This window comes from Pipra filicauda, unplaced genomic scaffold (assembly GCF_003945595.2).
Source record: "Pipra filicauda isolate LSUMZ 115617 unplaced genomic scaffold, ASM394559v2 scaffold181_size1560634_pilon, whole genome shotgun sequence".
Lineage (NCBI taxonomy): Eukaryota > Metazoa > Chordata > Aves > Passeriformes > Pipridae > Pipra > Pipra filicauda.
Genome location: NW_024104289.1, coordinates 496,305 through 514,488, shown reverse-complemented (window position 1 = coordinate 514,488; position 18,184 = coordinate 496,305). Strand labels below are relative to the sequence as shown.

Sequence of the window (18,184 nt, the reverse complement as noted above, 5' to 3'; positions counted from 1 at the left end):
TGCAAGGCTATCAGCTTATATGTCCGAAAGCATTCTCCTATTTAAAAAGGAAGGAGGGGGAGGTGGGGGATTGGAAAAGCCAGAAGACACACCATCAGCACCTCAGAGCAGCATCCAAATCCAGAATAAGCCCAAAGCCAAGCAGAAAAAAGAGCAGGGGATTGTTTGGATTCTCAGTACCTCAAGTATCCAAAGGCTTGCTGAAAATGCTGAGCCCTAAAACCCTTTCCTGTACCAATAGCCAGAGATGCCCCTCTCCATGTGGGATCCACAGCCTGGAACATCCTCCTGGAGATCAGTGGTTACACCTCTTCCTCCAAAAAAACTGAGCCCAATCTCTGCCTCTTAAAATATGGATATAGGAGGAAGAATTTGGAGCAGGCGCTGTCTGACTTCCCTGCCCCCATCCCACCCTACAGCACTAACCCCAGATGTGGAAGAGAGGTTCAGTCTCCTCTTCAGACTAAGAGAGATCAAATGTGAAAGCAGAGCCCTCACCCCCACATCCAACAGCTGTTTATAGTCATGAGACAGTTCAGAGACAAGGAGGACGAGAACACAGATTTCCTCCAGCTCAAAGGAGTGCCCCAACCCTTTGAGTACCACTCACAGAATCTTTTTCCAGCAATTCCCAAACGCTCATTTCAGAGGGAGGTGTGGAAAGGCCCTCCTGCCCTCACCAGGCTCACCTGGATCAAGGGCCAAGGGCGCAGATCCCCTGTCTCCTAAAAAAGGCAGTTGGGACCTCCTAAACTACACAAAAGGAATATTTCCACACTCAGGTTATAGGAGCTATTAACCTGACCCCACACATGACCTGAACAGCTCAGCGACATCTTTCTCTTGACTTTAAGTTTTCAGGGAAAACGGAGCATGTGAAAATTTCTGCACCAGCAAGTGAGGAAAAAAATACTCTAAAATGCACGAAACAGCCTATGCTTAGAAATCTCCCTCAAAACCCATTTGTTGAGCTGGTTCAACTCCTCAAGGAGTGAGGTCCCCTGCCATGACAGACCTTCCCTGCTTGCAGAGGTGCTGGGCACCTTTTTATCCTATTTATAGAACGGCCTTGCTCACACTTTGTTTGGGAAACAATCAGCCTTTGACAGCTTAAAATCAACAGGACTCTATCCCTGCTCCAGAGTCATAGGCCTGAACTGGATTTCAAGTTCTTGAAACAGCAGGAGACTCCCCAGTGGGCTCCATAGTGCAGGTGACAGGTTGGTTTGCCCGGCAACATTTCAGGTGTAACCCAGACAAAAGCAATTAAACAAGGACCCACAGCAGTCAAAAAAAAAGAGAAATCATTCCTAATCCTACCCCACCTTGTCCTCACCAACTAGAGGCACCTGTGGAAAATGAGGGTTCATCTTTTCAGGTGTTTGCAAAGTGCAGCTGAGCAAGTTTTCCCCGAGTATAAGAGTTTTTTTCTGCCTCTTGTGTTGTTGCAACCAGTCCAAAGGCAGCAATTGCAAGAGCTGGCACAGATACGGTAACCTGGCATCACAACTTCAAATGTCAGTCCAAGCTCTTGTACCACCAGCAGAGGGGTTCATTCCCATTCAGCAGATACGGGGGTTTTTCCACTGGCAACTTCAAGTTTCCTGCAGTTCCTCCACTCCAGCCTCCTGGCTCTGGGGCTGCTTTTACCATGCCGGAGAGCAGGGCACAAAAAAGTTGGACTGAAAAGCCAACAGAGGTACATCAGCATTGTTGAACTCCTGGCCTGTCACTGAAGAAGAGACGCACACAGGAGTCCTGTCTCATGCCAAGCAGTTTTCTTGAGCTGGGCTGAAAGAGAGCCTGGACAGAGTGTTGGCTTAAGCTCAATTATTTCTTCTAGTAAAGAGCTCCCATGTGCCTTAGACAAGCTTTGATCTTTGCTTCTCATCTTTAAAACTGGGAATAAATGTCCTGCCTTAACTCCAAAGGATAAGGGGAGGATCAGCAGCCTTAAAACTGTGGCACGGCAATGCCAAAACACATATTGGAGTGACAGTCATACAAGCATTGGTCACAGCAGAAACATCCGTAACTGTGGACAAGCAGGTGCTCTCAGAAAGGAAGAACGCAATGAAAAGGAAAGCACAGCAAATTTAGCTTCCTCCACATAGCAGAACACAGAGATGAGACAGAACGAGACAGCAAACCAATGGCGAAATAAAAAAAAAAAAGTGCTGGGGTTAGAAGAGTAAGAAACAATATCCAGCAATAAACAGTTGCAGAAAGAACATTTTCAGGCAGGATTTAAAATTGCCAGAGTCAGCAATGTCAGAAAGGACATGTGAGACAACACAGACAGTCAGTGAGAGGAGGCACCAAATTAACAAATAGAGGAACAAACCATTGAAAAACACTTGTCAACAGATTAAAAGAGTGAATAACAAGGATTGGATGCAATAATAAGATTAAAAAAATATATAAAAGACCTTGAACACCATCTCTTTTCCAGTAGCAGCACCACACCAAGTATCTTACACATTCACTGTTTGCATTTTAATACCAACCTTACTTCACCCTACAGTCCCCCATGGAAGGGATCACAGAACACAGGGAGGCTACACCAATACAGGAGCGATACCCGTGTTAACCAGCCTTGGCAGGTTTAACTGTTATTCCAAAAGGTACCATTAACGTTTAAGCAGCAAATGACACTGATATTTAACTAGAGTTTGAGCTGCCTTGTCCATGGGATCGCTACAATCCATGGAGTGCAGGAGACGTTGCCAGTGACAAAGGTTTCAGGACACGCTTACTTTGGACATGCCACAAAGTTACTGGAACTACTGCAGCTCTCCTGGGAACATCAGAGGGAACCGCTGCACCCTCGGGACACCTCACTGCAGCCAAACTTCAAAGAAATGTATCAATGTATCGCTATCGTCATTCGCTGAGGTTTTCCCTCCTGGATTCCAAGAAGGTGATTTAAAGCGGCCAAGGTTAATAAAAAACTGAAGCAAGCGGCAGTTCAGCGAAGCAGCCACAGCTAAACTACACACCCTTTCACCCTGCAGAGAGAAAGAAGAGCTCACGGGGGAAAAAAGGCATCTCCATTAAATTAAACTATCTGATCGTAAGTATCTGATCATCGACAACCACAGACAAGACCTCAGGCAGACACAAACCAGAAGCAAAGGCGTGTAGGTTTTTAACGAGCTGATTCATGGCAAGATGAGCAAGGAAATTGTCAGAAATTCTCAGAGGTACAACTAAAATAAATAAATAAATAGATAGATAGATAAATAAATAAATGGCAGCTCTGCGTGCTGACTGCGCTAAGGGCACAGCACAGCGCAGGGTCTGAAGAACCTCGGGTATTCCCGGGGGCGCCGGGGAGTGGCGGGAGCTGCAGGAGGAGGTACGGCGGGGCCCGGGCCCCGCTCCCCGGCCCCGAGAACTTCTCTCATCCCTTCCCGTTCCCCAGCACTTCCTACTTTCCCCGCTCCGCCGAGCAGGGCGCGCTGCCGCCCCTTCCTGTGCCGCGGGCTGCGAGCCCCGCGCTCACTCACCCCAGCGTGCTGATGAACCCGTTCACGGAGCCCTCGGCGTACAGGGACACGATGTCCCCGATGTACAGAAAGCTGGACATTTTCTCAGACATTCTGGCTCATTTTTTTTCTTGGGTTTGTTTTTTTTTCTTTTTTTTTTTTTTTCCCGTGAAGCCGGGGGTGTTTTTTCCGCTTTCCTCTCCCTCCTTCGTAAAAAAAAAAAAAAAAAATAAAACGAAATAAATTAAAGAATTAAAATACAGGCAAATCGGAGGGATCCAGGGAGGCTCTGCGCGGCCCCTGCAGCGCGGTGCGGGCTGACATGAGCGCGGTGTGCGCGGAGCTCCCGGCCCGGCCCCGCCCGCCCCCCGCGCCTCCTCCGCCCCCCGCCCCGCCCCGCCCCGCCCCGCAGCCACCCCCGGGCTCGGGCAGGGGCCGGACACCCCCGGGATCGCAGCCCCTGCACCCCCTCAGCCGGGAGAGATGCGGCGGAGACCCTCGGAAAGCCTCGGAAATTCCCCGCGGTGCGGGGGCGCGGGCGGTCCCCGCGGCTGAGACTCTTCCCCTCTGCCCGGAGACTGCGCTTGGTGTGGTCACTCAGCCTGTGTCACCCTCTGGTTTATGGCTTTCAAACTTCAGGAGCCACGAATCCTTTATTTTATTTTTTTTTTTTGTAATCGGAAGCAAACAGAGCTGCATGCCCTGTGCGGGACTTCACAGAATCACAGGATGGGTCAGGTTGGGAGGGACCACAGTGGGGCATCTGCTCCCACCTCCCTGATCCCAGAGCACATGGCACAGGATTGTGTCCAGACGGTTCTCCCAATGAGGGAGACTCCACACCCTCTCTGGGCAATCTGTTCAGTGCTCGGTCACTGCACAGCAAAGTTCTTCCTCATGTCCAGGTGGAACTTCATGGGCATCAGTTCCTGCCTGTGGCCTCTTGTCCCATCTTGTCCTGCCCGTGGCCTCAGGCACTCCCGAGCAGAGCCTGGTCCATCCTCTGTCCCCTCCCTGCAGACACTGACACACATGGATGAGGTCCCCTCTCAGTGTCTCTTCTCGAGGCTGAACAGGCCCAACAGCACGTTTGCTTAAGATAATTACCACCGATTTAACAAAAAAACACCCTCACCCTCGATGTAAAGAGAACTCTAAAAGCCTTTTCTGCCCCGGAAAGCAGGGACACTGCAGCCTCCCCACACTCACTAGAGGAAGAAGGCCCAGCTGCCACAGAGGCTACAGCCAGTGTGGGATTTTTATTCTTAAAAACTCTGTGCATTCTTTAAACAAAAATGTAATTTTCACTAACGGTTTTAGGAATCATAGTATTTCTACTTTTCCAGATTTTTTCAGCTCCTAAATACAGGCAAACTCAGCAATAGTATTTGTCACCACATGTGTTCTTCCAATAGATTATTTGGATTAAAAAAAAGCCAACAACAACAAATAAAAAGAAACAATAATTCACGCAAGTCTAACAGCCTGATCAAGTACTAGCTCTCAAATGATAAGAATACAAACCTAGTTGCGGGAATGTGCAGACTGCTGGTAGTGAGTAATAGGCTGAGAGTTTCACACTTGCATTTAATTTCCCACATGTACAGCTTTTAGCCTTATCTCACTTCTGAGCATAAATTCTTGACATCAGAAATTATGAGTCTCAAAGTAAAAATGAGAAATTTTTACCATCTATCTGTAGAGAAAAAAAAAACCTGTTATGCCACTCTAGAAGTCCCTCTTTTGCTCTTTTAAGGTGAATATTTTGGATTTGTCACTTTCTTATACAAAAACACCACCAAAGAACTCCCCTATGAGGAAAGGCTGAGAGAGTTGGGGTTGTTCAGCCTGTGGAAGAGAAGGCTTAAAGGAGACCTGATAGCACCTTTCAGTACCTTCACAGCCTACAGGACAGGTAGAGAAGGACTTTTTACAAGGGCATGAAGTGACAGGACAAGGGGCAATGGCTTCAAACTGAGAGTAGTCATAGATCAGATATCAGGAAAAAATTCTTCCCTGTGAGGGTGGGGAGGCCCTGGCACAGGTTGCCCAGAGAAGCTGTGGCTGCTTCATCCCTGGAAGTGTTCAAGGCCAGGTTGGATGGCCAATCCAAACCATTCTGTTATTCTGTTTTATGATTCTATGATCTGCACCTCCTCCTGTACACATACATACAACACAGGCCCCAGATTCACCAAATTCTTTGATTTCAGTCTCCTGGAGTAACTAATGACAGCTGTTAAAACACTTCTGGAAAAGCAATATGAAGAGAACAGGTGACAGATCCCCCATTCTGGAACCAGCCCCTGCACAGGAAAACCGAAGACGAGGCTCTTCAAACTGCCCCAAACACACACAGTGAATCCAAAAATTGCACCAAATTAAAACACACCAGAATTAGAAACTGAAAGTCCAAGCAGCACAAGGCAGCAGAGGGGAGAGAAGCTGCGGATCCCTGCCCACAGGTCAAGTGAAAAGCACGGACCTAAGGGCCCTACCAGGAGCCACCCCACAGAGGGCTCAAGTGTTTTATCCCATGAAAATGTGGATCTGGACAGTTTGAACTCGGGGCTGAGCAGAAAAGGCTTTACAATGCATTGACAATATCCTGTGCCCTCCTGCCCCTGTTTATCTCAGCCATTTTATACCAGGCTCTAATGGCCTAATTAAGATACTTTAGCCAGGGAGGTTTCACATTTCCCAGCAGTAAATGAAATCCTGGCATGCCTTAAATTAGTGGGAGTTTTACTGAGAATGAACTTCAGAACTTGGCCAAGCAGCAAGGTTGCCTGTCCTTGGTGCAAATCCCCATTTAGGACCATTCTCAGTCAGGAAGGTATAACTCTGTTGCCTAAACACAGGTTATTGGGGCCACTTGAAGTGTCCTTTGGTACCTGGGACATCCCTGGAGGCTGTCAGCAGGGAAGCAGGACTGCTGTGTCCTTGACAGCTCTACCCTGTGTGTTTTGCCATTACAAGAAGGTTAATTCAGGTCACTTTGAAAATATTTAGTGTTTGCTTGCCGTGGCTCATAGGAGCCCTACACTTGCAGTCATCTTTGTCCCTTCCCCCCCAAGGAAATCAAGGCACAGGCTGAATTCTCCTTCATTTCCAGGCTTGTTCATCTTGGCTCAGGCTGGATCGTGCCAGCAGCAGAAAGTTGTTACCACCTTGTAGCTCTCTGGGGATATAAATTAAATGAAATCTCAGTCCAGTTCCAACCAGTGGTGGCTGTTAACTAGAAATGAGTTGTATGAAATCAGTTTTGCAGAAAAAAAAAAAGCAGAGGTCAAACCCAGAAGGCAGTCAAGTATTTAAGCAAATGCTTCATTTCAAACCTGTGTCACTGAAACACTCCAACAATCTCCCTGAAGTCACCAGATTATTTGTGTGCCAAAAATAACCAAGCACTTACCCACTTGGTAGAGCAGGACTTAAATTGGTATGAAGATCACCCAGGAAAAGCAGATCTGAGGAGCCCTTGATCATCCTCTCCCTGCAGACAGACAAACAACAGTAGTGACAAATGCTACTCCAGCATTTTTAACAAGCATTAACCCTCTTCTATTAAAAGTAGTGATTATACCTCTCTGAGTGCTAATTGTATGAAGATAGTATCTAGAAAAATTTAATTAAAATGAAAGAAATTTTGTCATAACAAGTCTACATAGAAAAAAATAAAGCATGGTCAGAGATGGTAATGGAATATTGCTTCATTTATCTGGAGCAGAAATAAACCAAATTGGTTGATAAAATGGACATTTTTACTACAGTTTTTTACCTTGCAATTAGCTGCAGGGTGAAGGTGAGGCTGCTTAGTCAATAGCTGGGATGTGTTTTCCATCAGTTATCTCTGGTGATCTTTTGTTCCAAAGCTGGGAGCACAGGCTTTGCCATGAAACAGGACCCAGACTCAGGAATCATCAGTCAGTGCTGACAGACAGCCCTGGTGCACATATTGCTCTGTACATTGTAAAAGTGAAGAAGCCTTTCTTTCTCAACTTTCATTTGTGAGCTATTACTTATTTTCAGAGAATCAAGTGATTTTTGCAGTGGTATTCTGAAATCAGCTCTCTCTATAAAAGTATTTGCAATATTTGAATGCAGGGACATTTTACCATGATCTCTGTGTCTGATTTTGATGTTCATTGTGGTGCTGAGGTGCAGGAGAGAAGCAGTTTATCCACAGAGAGATCACTAGAAACACCCCATTGCAGCACTGAGCATTCACTTTAGATGTGAAAATACACAATATTAGAAAGTCCTCAGACTCCAAAAACTCACCAAATAAATAGGCTGATGTCATCATACTCTTGTTCCTTTTTTACGCCTCACATCTCAGGAACGCGTCTGGATTTCCTGCTCATCTTGTCCAAACAGGGGAGGCTCCTGACAGAAGTCAAACTTTTTATGCATTTGAAAATTGTCTGATTGGAAAGATTTTAATCCCACACCTACACATCTTGTATGAAGTTACAGATATACAGGTCACTCCAGTGAAGGCAAACTGAACCAACCACAGGCTTATACAATAGGCAGCATTGATGTTTGTTTGCACGAAAGCAGGGGATACTTTCAGCTGCAGGGGAAAAGGGGGAAGAGAAGAATGCCTTTAACTGTTTTAATACAAGAGATGGAGATGGGAGCAGGCCAAAACCCAGGCAGGCACCCCATACAACTATATGAAAGTTTGGACCCAAAAAGCCTAGGGTTTGTTTCTCATCTTTCTAATAGAGGAAGGGGGGGAAGAAAAAAAAAAGAAGAAGAAGAAATATCAAACCATTCCAGACATTTTGATATTTAAAATCCAGCTCTGATTTCAAAGCCCATCTGTAGCTGGAATATTTTTAATGTACTTATCTCAAGCAAGGCACAATTAACAGCTTATGTGAGAAAGGCCTGGCTTTTAAAGGCACCTAATGAAGTTTCCAACACAACCTGGAGATGCCCATTACCTTCTGGATGTTTGTATTTGAGGCACCCCAGCTCTTCCTTGAGCACAAGGGCATTTCCAAACACTGGGATGTAGAAAAGACAGCACTTCTTGGCCCACAGGTTGGATCAGAGGGTGCCTCAGCAGCTCATTTTGACAGTACCCGCACACAGGGGTTGATTTATGGCTGGTAGAGCTTTGTTTTCCTTTGCCCACAGAAAACGTCAGAGAACTGGTGATTTCTTGATAGATATCCAGCTGTGGGGACTCAGTTGGCCTTTTTTTCTCCTGCTGGGAGTTAACTCTTAACTGGTGTTGTTTTAAACAATATGCAGGTATTGGTGCCATACAAAATATGGTTAAAAAAACACACACCAAAAGAACACCTCGGGGTAAAGCAGGCCTGACAGAGATAAATGGGATTTAGCAACGTAATAAAGCACTGAATCATGCAAAATAAAAGCCATTATTTGGTTGAGAATGAGAAAACCAGAATATGGAGCATTCAGTACTGGCTTACCCACTTCATTCCACCTGGCTTATTGGAAACAGGAAATTCTAGCTGAATTCCTAACACCTTGTTTTATAAAGGGCTTTCTCTCAGAGGGAAACACATTTTTCTCAACATTAGAGGTGGGCAGCTCTCACTAGGATGTGGGTGTGAGCTTTGCATCCTCACCGGGTCACACTGTGGTGTGATGCATGGACAGTGACTGTTTGACTTGCTCTTTGCTATATCTGAATTTACAAAAGTAATATATGTATTAATTCAAGCATTTAAATAATCACTGGCTTGCTATAATAATTTCTTGAAAGAAGCAAACTTAGAAATAAAGGAAACTGAAGTTATTTGTGAATTAATGACTTAAGCAAAAGGAGTTTAGATTAAAGAGGAAGCCTGGCTGCCCCTCTTGCTGTGGCACAATGCAGCAGCTATGTAAATAAACTCCTGAGAGCAGCTCCAAGCCATTCAAGTGAAGATATTTTTCCTTCACAATACATTCAAGCCTTTTTGAAATAAGTTTCCAACTGTTTAATGACCAAAGTTGTTCATTCAAAGAGCCAAAATACGAAAACCCAACCAAAGCAGGAAGGACAATGTGCCTCTCTCTCTGAAAAACACCCCTACAGAAAGGGAGCTTTATTTAGAGGGTTCAGGAAGCTGAAGCGTTGCCTTCTATCAGCTCCCAACCACAGAGAGAGCATCAGGAAGGGCACAAAAATGGACTTACTATTCCTACATGGAACAAGTGCCAGCAGTTACACCAAGTTTGCTTTCAACCTTGCAGAAGTCCCCGCCAGCCCCCACAGACTTGTTAGTCAGGCAGTGTCTCCTGGGCTTTTCTTTGCTGCTTGGCTTCCTAAAAATGAAGTCTTTCCCTACAAAATAAAGACAGAGGGACGTACCTTGTTGGAATTTTCTCTTTTGCTGGCAGTCAGGAGACTTCAGGAGGTTCAAACCTGAAAATGCAGGGAAAGAAGTGAATCATCTTCATAAAACAAAACCAAAGAAAGCCTCCTTTTCAGTCCCAGCCCACCCCTAACCACAACCTGTGCAACAGAAGAATCAACAGACCTGTACAGTGACTGTAATTAAAAAGCCATTGTGTTCTGACTCCTCTCATTAATACTTTATTACCAGCTGACCCCATGGCAGTGGTTACAGTGTGGATACAGCACAGGTAACATACAGCAGTTCTTTAAAATAATTAGATATTAAATCACACAAACAACATTTCACAGAAACTCAATATTGTATTTTTTTTTAACTCCAAAATTAAGAAAGCTTTGCACAAATTCCCGCAGTAAAATCTGAAAAAAATAACAGTTCTAGTAAGAAGCCTAAAATTGTAATTGTATTTCCATGCTGGATAAAGTGGAAATAGCTAGGAGCTAATATATTTTTAAAAAGTAGAAAATATCTGTAATTGCAGTATGGCTGCAATTTAATTGCAATCATGGAGCTTGAAAAGTGTACCTGAGGAATACCTCCCTACCTTTCCTAATTTTATCAGGAAAGATGTAGAAACCTGTGGAAGCTTTGCACTTCAGGGCTGCTTAAAAAACCTTGTGCTTTTGATGTTGTTTGCTTTAGGGTTTTTTTTCAAGAATTTTATTTTCTTATTGAAAATCTTTTGCAAAATTAAATACTGTTGGGGTTTTTGCCAGAATTGTGTCCTTTCACCAGCATCCTGGTCATGTTTAAAGAAAAAAAAAAGAGCTTTGCCAGCTTTTTTGGGTTTTTGACCACATTAAAAATTACCAGAGGGGAAAGAAAATTGTGATTATTTTTCCTTGAGCAGCTGTCTTGATGCCCATCCTCCATTTCTAACTTTGGGATGAAGTGCATTGCCCTTTCTGGTCCAAGTTTGGGCAAGGAAACAGCAGGAAAAGCAGCTTTTTTCAGGAGAATCAGTCTTTCCTAGTGAAAGCAGGGGTCACAGACCTTGACCTTGGGCCCATTCCAGCTTTCAGATGGGGAGGGGAACACAAAAGGCTTTGGGTAGTTGGCACTGCATTTCCAGAGAAGTAAGTTGTGGAGGTCTGGAGTCATTAAAACCCATTTGAAGAAATAACTCCCCTCCCTCACCTCCCCCTAAAAGCACAACACCGAATATTGAAGTTTCTCAGAAATGTGTTGAGAAGGAAAAATCAGAAATCAGAAAGAATTAATTTTTTTCTGTGGATTACTGTGTCTAGAGAACTAATGGATAGGGAAGTACAAGAAATCCTCTTGGACAAACTCACCCCCCCCCATCCCCTCTGATCAGCACTGGTGCATCCAGGTTGGATCCTTCCAAAGTCTCTCCTACTTTTACCTGTCCCAAATGCTCATTACTTCCCAGGACATTATGGAATAATTAAATTAGCACAGCCAAGTGACTGGGCTGTGATTCCAAGGAGGCAGAAAATGTCTTTGAGGCCAAATATGGACCAAGATTTGAGGTTCACCCCACCTTTATTTCAGACTGATTTTAGGCCTAGATGAAGGAAGTGTTCTATACAGGAGACGTTCCCAAAGGATTTCTGGCATCTCAGCTCAGTTGTGCCCAGGAAACAAGAGTCTGAATTAGAAATTAGAAATGGATTAAGGTTTTTTTTATACATTAATATGGAATTACAGACACCAAAACACTACAGCACATTTGGATCCCTAGACTGGACTTTCTCTCTTCCTCATAGTCCAGAATGCAATGGATTGAAACAAAAATCTTGCCTAAAAGTTATGTTGAATCCTGAACTGCTAAATTTTCCTGGAACTTTGAAAACATAAAAAGAGGCTGAATAATAATCACATGAAAATACCTCAATTGCTTTTACATGTAGGAATGCCTCATGCCTTGTCCCTGAGAGTTGAATTTTTTTCTTTTGGGCTTATTTTGTGGGATTTTTTTTTTTTTAGATGTTCCTCATTTGGTTGTCTTCCTTAGACACTTTAAACATTAGCATAACACAGCTGAATCTTTAAAAGCTGAGACATGCAATTTCAGATCCTCCAGCATCATGAGATTTAAATAGATAAGTGATGTGAGTGCTTGATAAAATCCCTGTTTCAATGCTATACAAAAATTAAACCAGTGAAATAACCTTCTGTTTCTCAGTAGCTCTTGCAAGATGTTCTGCATCTTAGTAGCAACTTAGAAATATAGATATGTTTAGGAAATTAGATTTTAAGTGATCTGCAGGCAGTCACAAACCAGGGCATTAAAAAAGCAGAACCATCACCCACAGTTTCCATTTCGTCAGTCTGAAAAAGGCAAAGTTAGCAGCAGATAAATTAATCTACCAGTGAAGCAGGATTTTGTTTGAAAAGCACGGAAGAAATGCATATTGTTACCATGTCACAGGCAAAGAAACTGCAGGAATTAGCTAATAAAATGAAAAATTTAGCATGCACTTGGATACATTTAGCACTGCACTTGACATTACCTCCTAGGTGAGCCGCAGTAACATGAAATTGCTGGTTGAAAACAGATAGGAAACATAAAAGTGAAGCCCAGCTATCTGACATCAGCACAATTAGCACCTCTGTTTCACAACCCTGGCTCCCCCCCGTGGGAACTGCCACCTCTTCCATGGCAGGGACATAAACAGTGCCTCTTGCACAGTTGTTATTCCATAGCTGTGAGCGTGAAGAACATGCTCACAAAGATATATATGGAGTGGGATCATCTCAGGGCACAGACTGGATGGGGACTCACCCCCAGGTTTACCGGAGAGATAACATTTTAATGAGAAAATGAGTGTAAAAAAGAAGGCCCAAAAGGAAAAAAAATGCTGATTTCTATCAGTTTTCCTCTCATGGTACAATTTGTTACCTAACATCTTGGAGAAAAACATACTTCCCATGGCAACCAGAGCATCCAGAAATCCCCTGAGCTGCACCCCTGGCAGCTGGGCTGATAAAGCAAAAGGGCAACTGCTTCCCCAAGACTGGAAAGGGGGCAGATGATGTGGCTGATCCTTGATGTCATTTCTGCTGCAGTGAAAAGCGGCAGCAACCCCCCATTCCCGCAGCACAGGGATGCTGGGATGAGCCCACTCCCCCTGCCAGCGTGTGCTGCCAAACCCCCTCCGAGCTGCAGCAGGATTGCACCCCAAGCTCTCATTTTTTGCTCTTTGCTCTTCTCTTCCTACCTTGTCCCTCCTGTTTTCAATCTCTGCAACAGCCATCCTTCCATGGCAGGGATGGGTGATGTCTCCCTGCTGCTGCTTCCCTGTGTCCCTTGTTTCTCCTTGTCAGCCCCTGGCTCATGCATATCAGCTATGAACTGGGAGCATGGAGGATTTGGGAAGTCGTGGAGAAAAACAGCCCTTCCCCAGCAGCAAGAATCTTTTGGTGTAATTTGATAGATAAAAGTTTCCTCTTGGCCATCTTATCTGAAAAACTGGTTTATCCCCCATTCCCACTGTATGTAAGCTCTGCATTAATGAACATATCTGGACAACCTCCATGTAAGAAAGCAAAGTATGACCCCCCATAGGACACAGCACAGGTGAGGAATAAAAGAATTGAGTTATCTGGGAAAATATTTGTAAATTTAGCCTGAGAAGCAGGCATGTAGAAAGATTTACTTATTTTGTGTTTATATTATAAGGTGACAAACCCTGGTGAAAAGGATAATTTGTGTTCCCTGACCAAAACCCAGGAACTTGCTACAGGACTCTTACACTCACTCCCAGAAAAGCACCAGTTTATCAGTAACACACAATGTTAACAAAGAGCAAAGAGATATCCCCCAAAAAATGAAAAGTAGGATTCAAATTGAAGGGAAATAAAGGAGCCCATATGTGTTTCTAACAAAGCTAAAGATTAATGGGCAAGACCATAAATAGAGAACCCAAGGAGCCACGTGCAGTTTGTGTGTGGAATGAACTGTGTATTGCATAAAGCTCCAAGTAAATGAGCTACACCAGGGAGCTCTTGGATGCTCTTCACCTGTAATAAATCAGCTACTTTTCATTATTTCCCCACTCTTACTTCAAGCGTATTCATCTCATTTTTAAACAGAGTATTTTCTGTACCCAAATGGCAAACAAATCACTGATTAAATGGAGAGATATCATGCCCAGAAGATTTGCATCTAACAGCACCTCAAGTCATGTAATTAAGCTTTGTAACACCACTGCAAAGGGCTTGAGCTAAATCTCCCCAAACACAGAGCTATAATTGCCTCAAAATGAGGTTACTAATTTATCTTTTAGTATCATATCTCCCCCCCACCCCTGGGGGTATTGTGATGCCTGAAGGTCCCCAGCTTCCAAAACAGGAGTAAATTTAACTCTGCAGAATGATCCAAATCCCACATCCACAAAGGGCTCACTTCTGTGCTTCCTCACAGGAGTTCTGGGGGTAAGACAACAACCCCAAATCTGCACAAAGATGATGGCAGGCAGGATGGGTAAGCTGTGTCTGCTCTTCAGCAAGCTTAAAAATGACATTTACGTGACAGCTACTTGGGAGAGGGACGCATTGCTACTCACGGCTTGGATTAGAGACAGGAAAAAAGTGAAGCAAATATGTCTTGGAGTGGAAAATACTTTGGCCTGTGGCACTTATTTTGCAGCTTTTATTGATGATTGTTCAAAAACATTTGTTTCTAACAGCTGCATATGTGGTAAGTTAAGATGGTAAATAAGCTCTGTAGTAAATAAGTCTGCCCTGCTCCACCAGCCACCTTCAGCACTGCATTTGAAGAGTCACCTTCCAGCCTCTGCCTCAGATTTGCTGCCTCATCCACCCAAAAACACCTGGCCTTAAACATGGGAGAAGAGGGAGAGAAAGAAATCTCTAACTCCCAGCAAGAGAGGGCCAAATAATTGCACTCCCCACACTGGATTACATTCATTTACTACCTGCCCAACAGATGAGAGCCCTCCATGCACAGACATATATGAGACCTCTTGGAAAATAGCTCCAAGGATTGCATCCAAATGAAGCCCCCTCCTCTTTCCCAGCTCCCACAAGCTGTTCTGTCTCTGAACAGCCCAAAATTACAAGGCTGAATTGTCAAGAAACAAACCGTGTTTGCCCTGGGGGGATGAGACAGAGGAGGTTTCTTCCAATCTTTTTTCAAACTGCTCCTGCCAGGAAGCTCTCCTGGGCTCCAGCCAGCTAAACCCTTGGAAGAGAGGGAATGTCCTTTCCAGACCCTCTAATGGGACAGCCCCAGTTCTCAGCAACAAAGTTGGGCAGGGATTGCTAAGGGTTGACATTTCTCTCCTGTTGGGAGAAAAATAAGGAGCAAACCAGACAGGGGCTGTATTCCAGTGCGCAAACCTAAGGCTGGCCCAAAGCTCAGGCTAAAACCATTAAACTTCCATTAAAAACATAAAAAAATGAGCCCAAAAAACCCCAAACCCCTCAACAAAAAAATCCACAACACTAAGTGCACATTCTCCAGCACTCTGCCACATCAAGACCAGGATGTGGAGAGTTTCCAAGGACTGGTGTTTGTCCCTCTCTGTTAATGCAGCTCAGAGGTGTAGAGTGAAGTCATTGCTACTGGACAGAATTCTCCTTGGGATTTGTCCTCAGTCCCAGCTGAAGCCTAGGAGGAAGCAGTCAGGCTCTGCAGTATCATTGAACATTTAGGATTCAAACTGGTTTGTAACCTGCATGTCAAATTCTGCTCTCCATGATATCACATAATCCTCTCGGTTTCCAGCTGGATTGTCTCTTTGCTTAAAAAGAAAATAAAAAAAAATAAAATAAAAATGAACACACAGATTTTCAACTACATAAGAACTGCATCCCACAGTAGAGATTTCTCTGGGGCTTGTTAAAGCTGGTGTTCTATTCCAAGGGTTGGACCTGAGCAAACACTGGAGTGTCTCATCATTGTCTGTAACACAAGTGAGAAATGAAGTGATGCCAAGGGCTGTGGCCTCCCAGCTCCCGAACCAAACCTGCAGCCTGGGAAGAACCACCTCAGGAATTTAGGATGTGTGTACAAGATGAATCTCTGAAAGCACAGGAACCCCAGCAGACCTCAGTCAGACAAAACCTCTCTTCATGCTAAAGTTGGAATTTAGCTGGAGCAAAGACTGATGAATCTCAGTTCTTGTTCAAATGGAGAGAGACACTGGTGATATCCTGGCAGGTCAACTTTTCCTGCCCTGCCTGCTCCCGTGCCCCAGGAACCAGCTGCAGGGACGGGGTGTTCGGCTCAGTTCACTCCTGGTAATTACCGAGACTATCTCCTGTTTACCTTGGTGGAAGCACCAGGACATGCAGAGCACGGAGTGTGCACCTCTGTTTTACCTGTGCTGGCAAAAACACACAGAGGGAAGATCAAGAGATTAAAAAGAAAGCTTTTTCAGCATTCTGGCTAGCTGCTCTGGAAACCCTAGGAATCTGGGAGCAAAGATGTGCACAGACAGGTCTGGAGCGCTCCAAGCAGCTGTTGGCTTTGCCAGCTCATCTTCTTCTACCAAGCCAAGAGGGAGGACAAGACATTGTCAGCCTCCTTTAGAAATGGGGTGATGAAATGAAGCACAAGGTGGTTATCCCACCACAGAGCACAGGTTTTCAGTCCCCAGTATCTGCCCAGCAGCAGTTTGGTCTAGTGGAACTGCTCAGGGTTTACATAGAACCATAGAATAATTCAAGTTAGAAGGGACCTTAAAGGCTATCCAGTTCCAACCCCCTGTCATGGGCAGGGACACCTTCCACTATCCCAGGTTGCTCAGAGCCCCATCCAACCTGGTCTTGGACACCTCCAGGGATGGGGCAGCCACAGCTTCTCTGGGCAACCTGTGCCAGGGCCTCACCACCCTCACAGGGAAGGATTTCTTCCATGGCAGGACTCAACAGGTAGAGATCTTGGTCCTTCATATGTCCCTTGCGTGCTGGTGAGGCACAGCTGCTGTGCTCACCCTGCCTGTAATGGGGCCCACATTAATGTGTATCAGACAGACTTAAATTTGTCATTTAACCCCAAAAGTGCAGTCAGCAAAACAGGAGGACTCCAGCCCCTCTTCACTTGTCTCTGTGCAGGTGGGGGAAGGGAAGCAGAGCACAGGAACCTCTGTAAAAGAACAAAGGGAATTTTTACAAGAGAATTTCTTAGGTCCAAAAACTCGCCTAATATTACAAGGCTTTTTGTTCCCCAGGTACCAGTAGCAGGTAGGATTGAAATCATTGTATACGTAGAAAGAAAACATTCTTTTCTAGCTGAAGCCCAAGCTGTCCCTGAATAAAAGTTACAGGCTGGGATGTGGCCTCTCCTGTGGCACTGCAATGTTTGATTCTTCCAGCTTCTGTCCATTTTCCCTACACTTTCTTACTGTAGTTTCCACGGTCTTATCACTTGCCTGTTTTCCACCCTCTGTGACCACTTTCCCTCTCCATTCTCCACTCCTGGAGTTGCTCCTGCAGAGGCCAAACCAGCAGCCAGGCTCCAGCAGATCAAAACGCCCGAGCTGTCAGTGTTCAAACCAGCTTCAGAGCAGATAAAAGCACTTTGCCTGTGCTCTGCTCACTGCTCAGGCAGGGAAAGGCTGTTTTCCCACAGCAGTCACTGACATGAGCAATCCAAAAGGAAAACCTAATCCCTCTTACTATCTTTTGCCCTTCTCCAGTGAACCCCAGTTTGGAGAATCCAGTGCAATAAGCATCACTGGATAAAAGAAGTCTTCAAGCATAAAACAAGCACAAAAGTCTAGAGCAGTTCCTTAAGCTCTCAAAATAAAGTGGTTTTTCTGTTTACAGGTGTCAAATTCCCAAGGACAAATATCCATCTCACTTTAAATTTCATTTCCTGAGCTGTAATTTATCTCCTGAAAGCAGAACTGGTTAATCCCCACGTGTATCAACTCCGCAAAAAAATTGTTTTCCTCCTCCTTTTCTAAGAGAACAACCAATACTGAGGATTTCAGACTCTGTTCTTTTCATCCACAGTGAGAAACAAACCCTCAGGTCTGAAGACCACAAAGCTCTAAGGAAAGATATTTAGTTTCCAACATTGCATCTAAGGCAACTCTTAAAAGCTTACTGAGACAGGACATCCAACACCAGTATTTTCCTTCTTTTGACACAGGTTACCACAAATAAATATTTATTTTTATCTTTTTGCAAGAGAGATGCCTCACACAGGAATGCATGACAGAAATTGGGGGGGGAGGGGTTAAATGTATGCTCCCAAGTTGACGCTACTTTGTGATTCCTGGACTTGAGCCCTTGCTGTTCCTGGCAAAATGAGCAGTTATAACCCTTGCTTGAGGCCAAATTGGGATGATTTTTAGGGTATCACTACCTGGT

The 18,184-nt window shown here is 44.6% G+C and overlaps 1 protein-coding gene across 1 annotated transcript in view; it reads right to left on the bottom strand.

Moving 5' to 3' along the window:
- ITPR2 (inositol 1,4,5-trisphosphate receptor type 2) overlaps positions 1-18,184 on the bottom strand; it is a 267,849-nt gene that overhangs the window by 235,997 nt on the left and 13,668 nt on the right. Inside the window, exons 2-5 of the mRNA XM_039379969.1 lie at positions 9,829-9,882; positions 7,773-7,877; positions 6,904-6,984; positions 3,510-3,694 (exon numbers count right to left, since the gene is read on the bottom strand). Of these exons, the coding sequence (XP_039235903.1) occupies positions 3,510-3,601 (92 nt within the window). The 5' untranslated portion in view covers positions 3,602-3,694; positions 6,904-6,984; positions 7,773-7,877; positions 9,829-9,882. The remainder of the gene's footprint in view (positions 1-3,509; positions 3,695-6,903; positions 6,985-7,772; positions 7,878-9,828; positions 9,883-18,184) is intronic.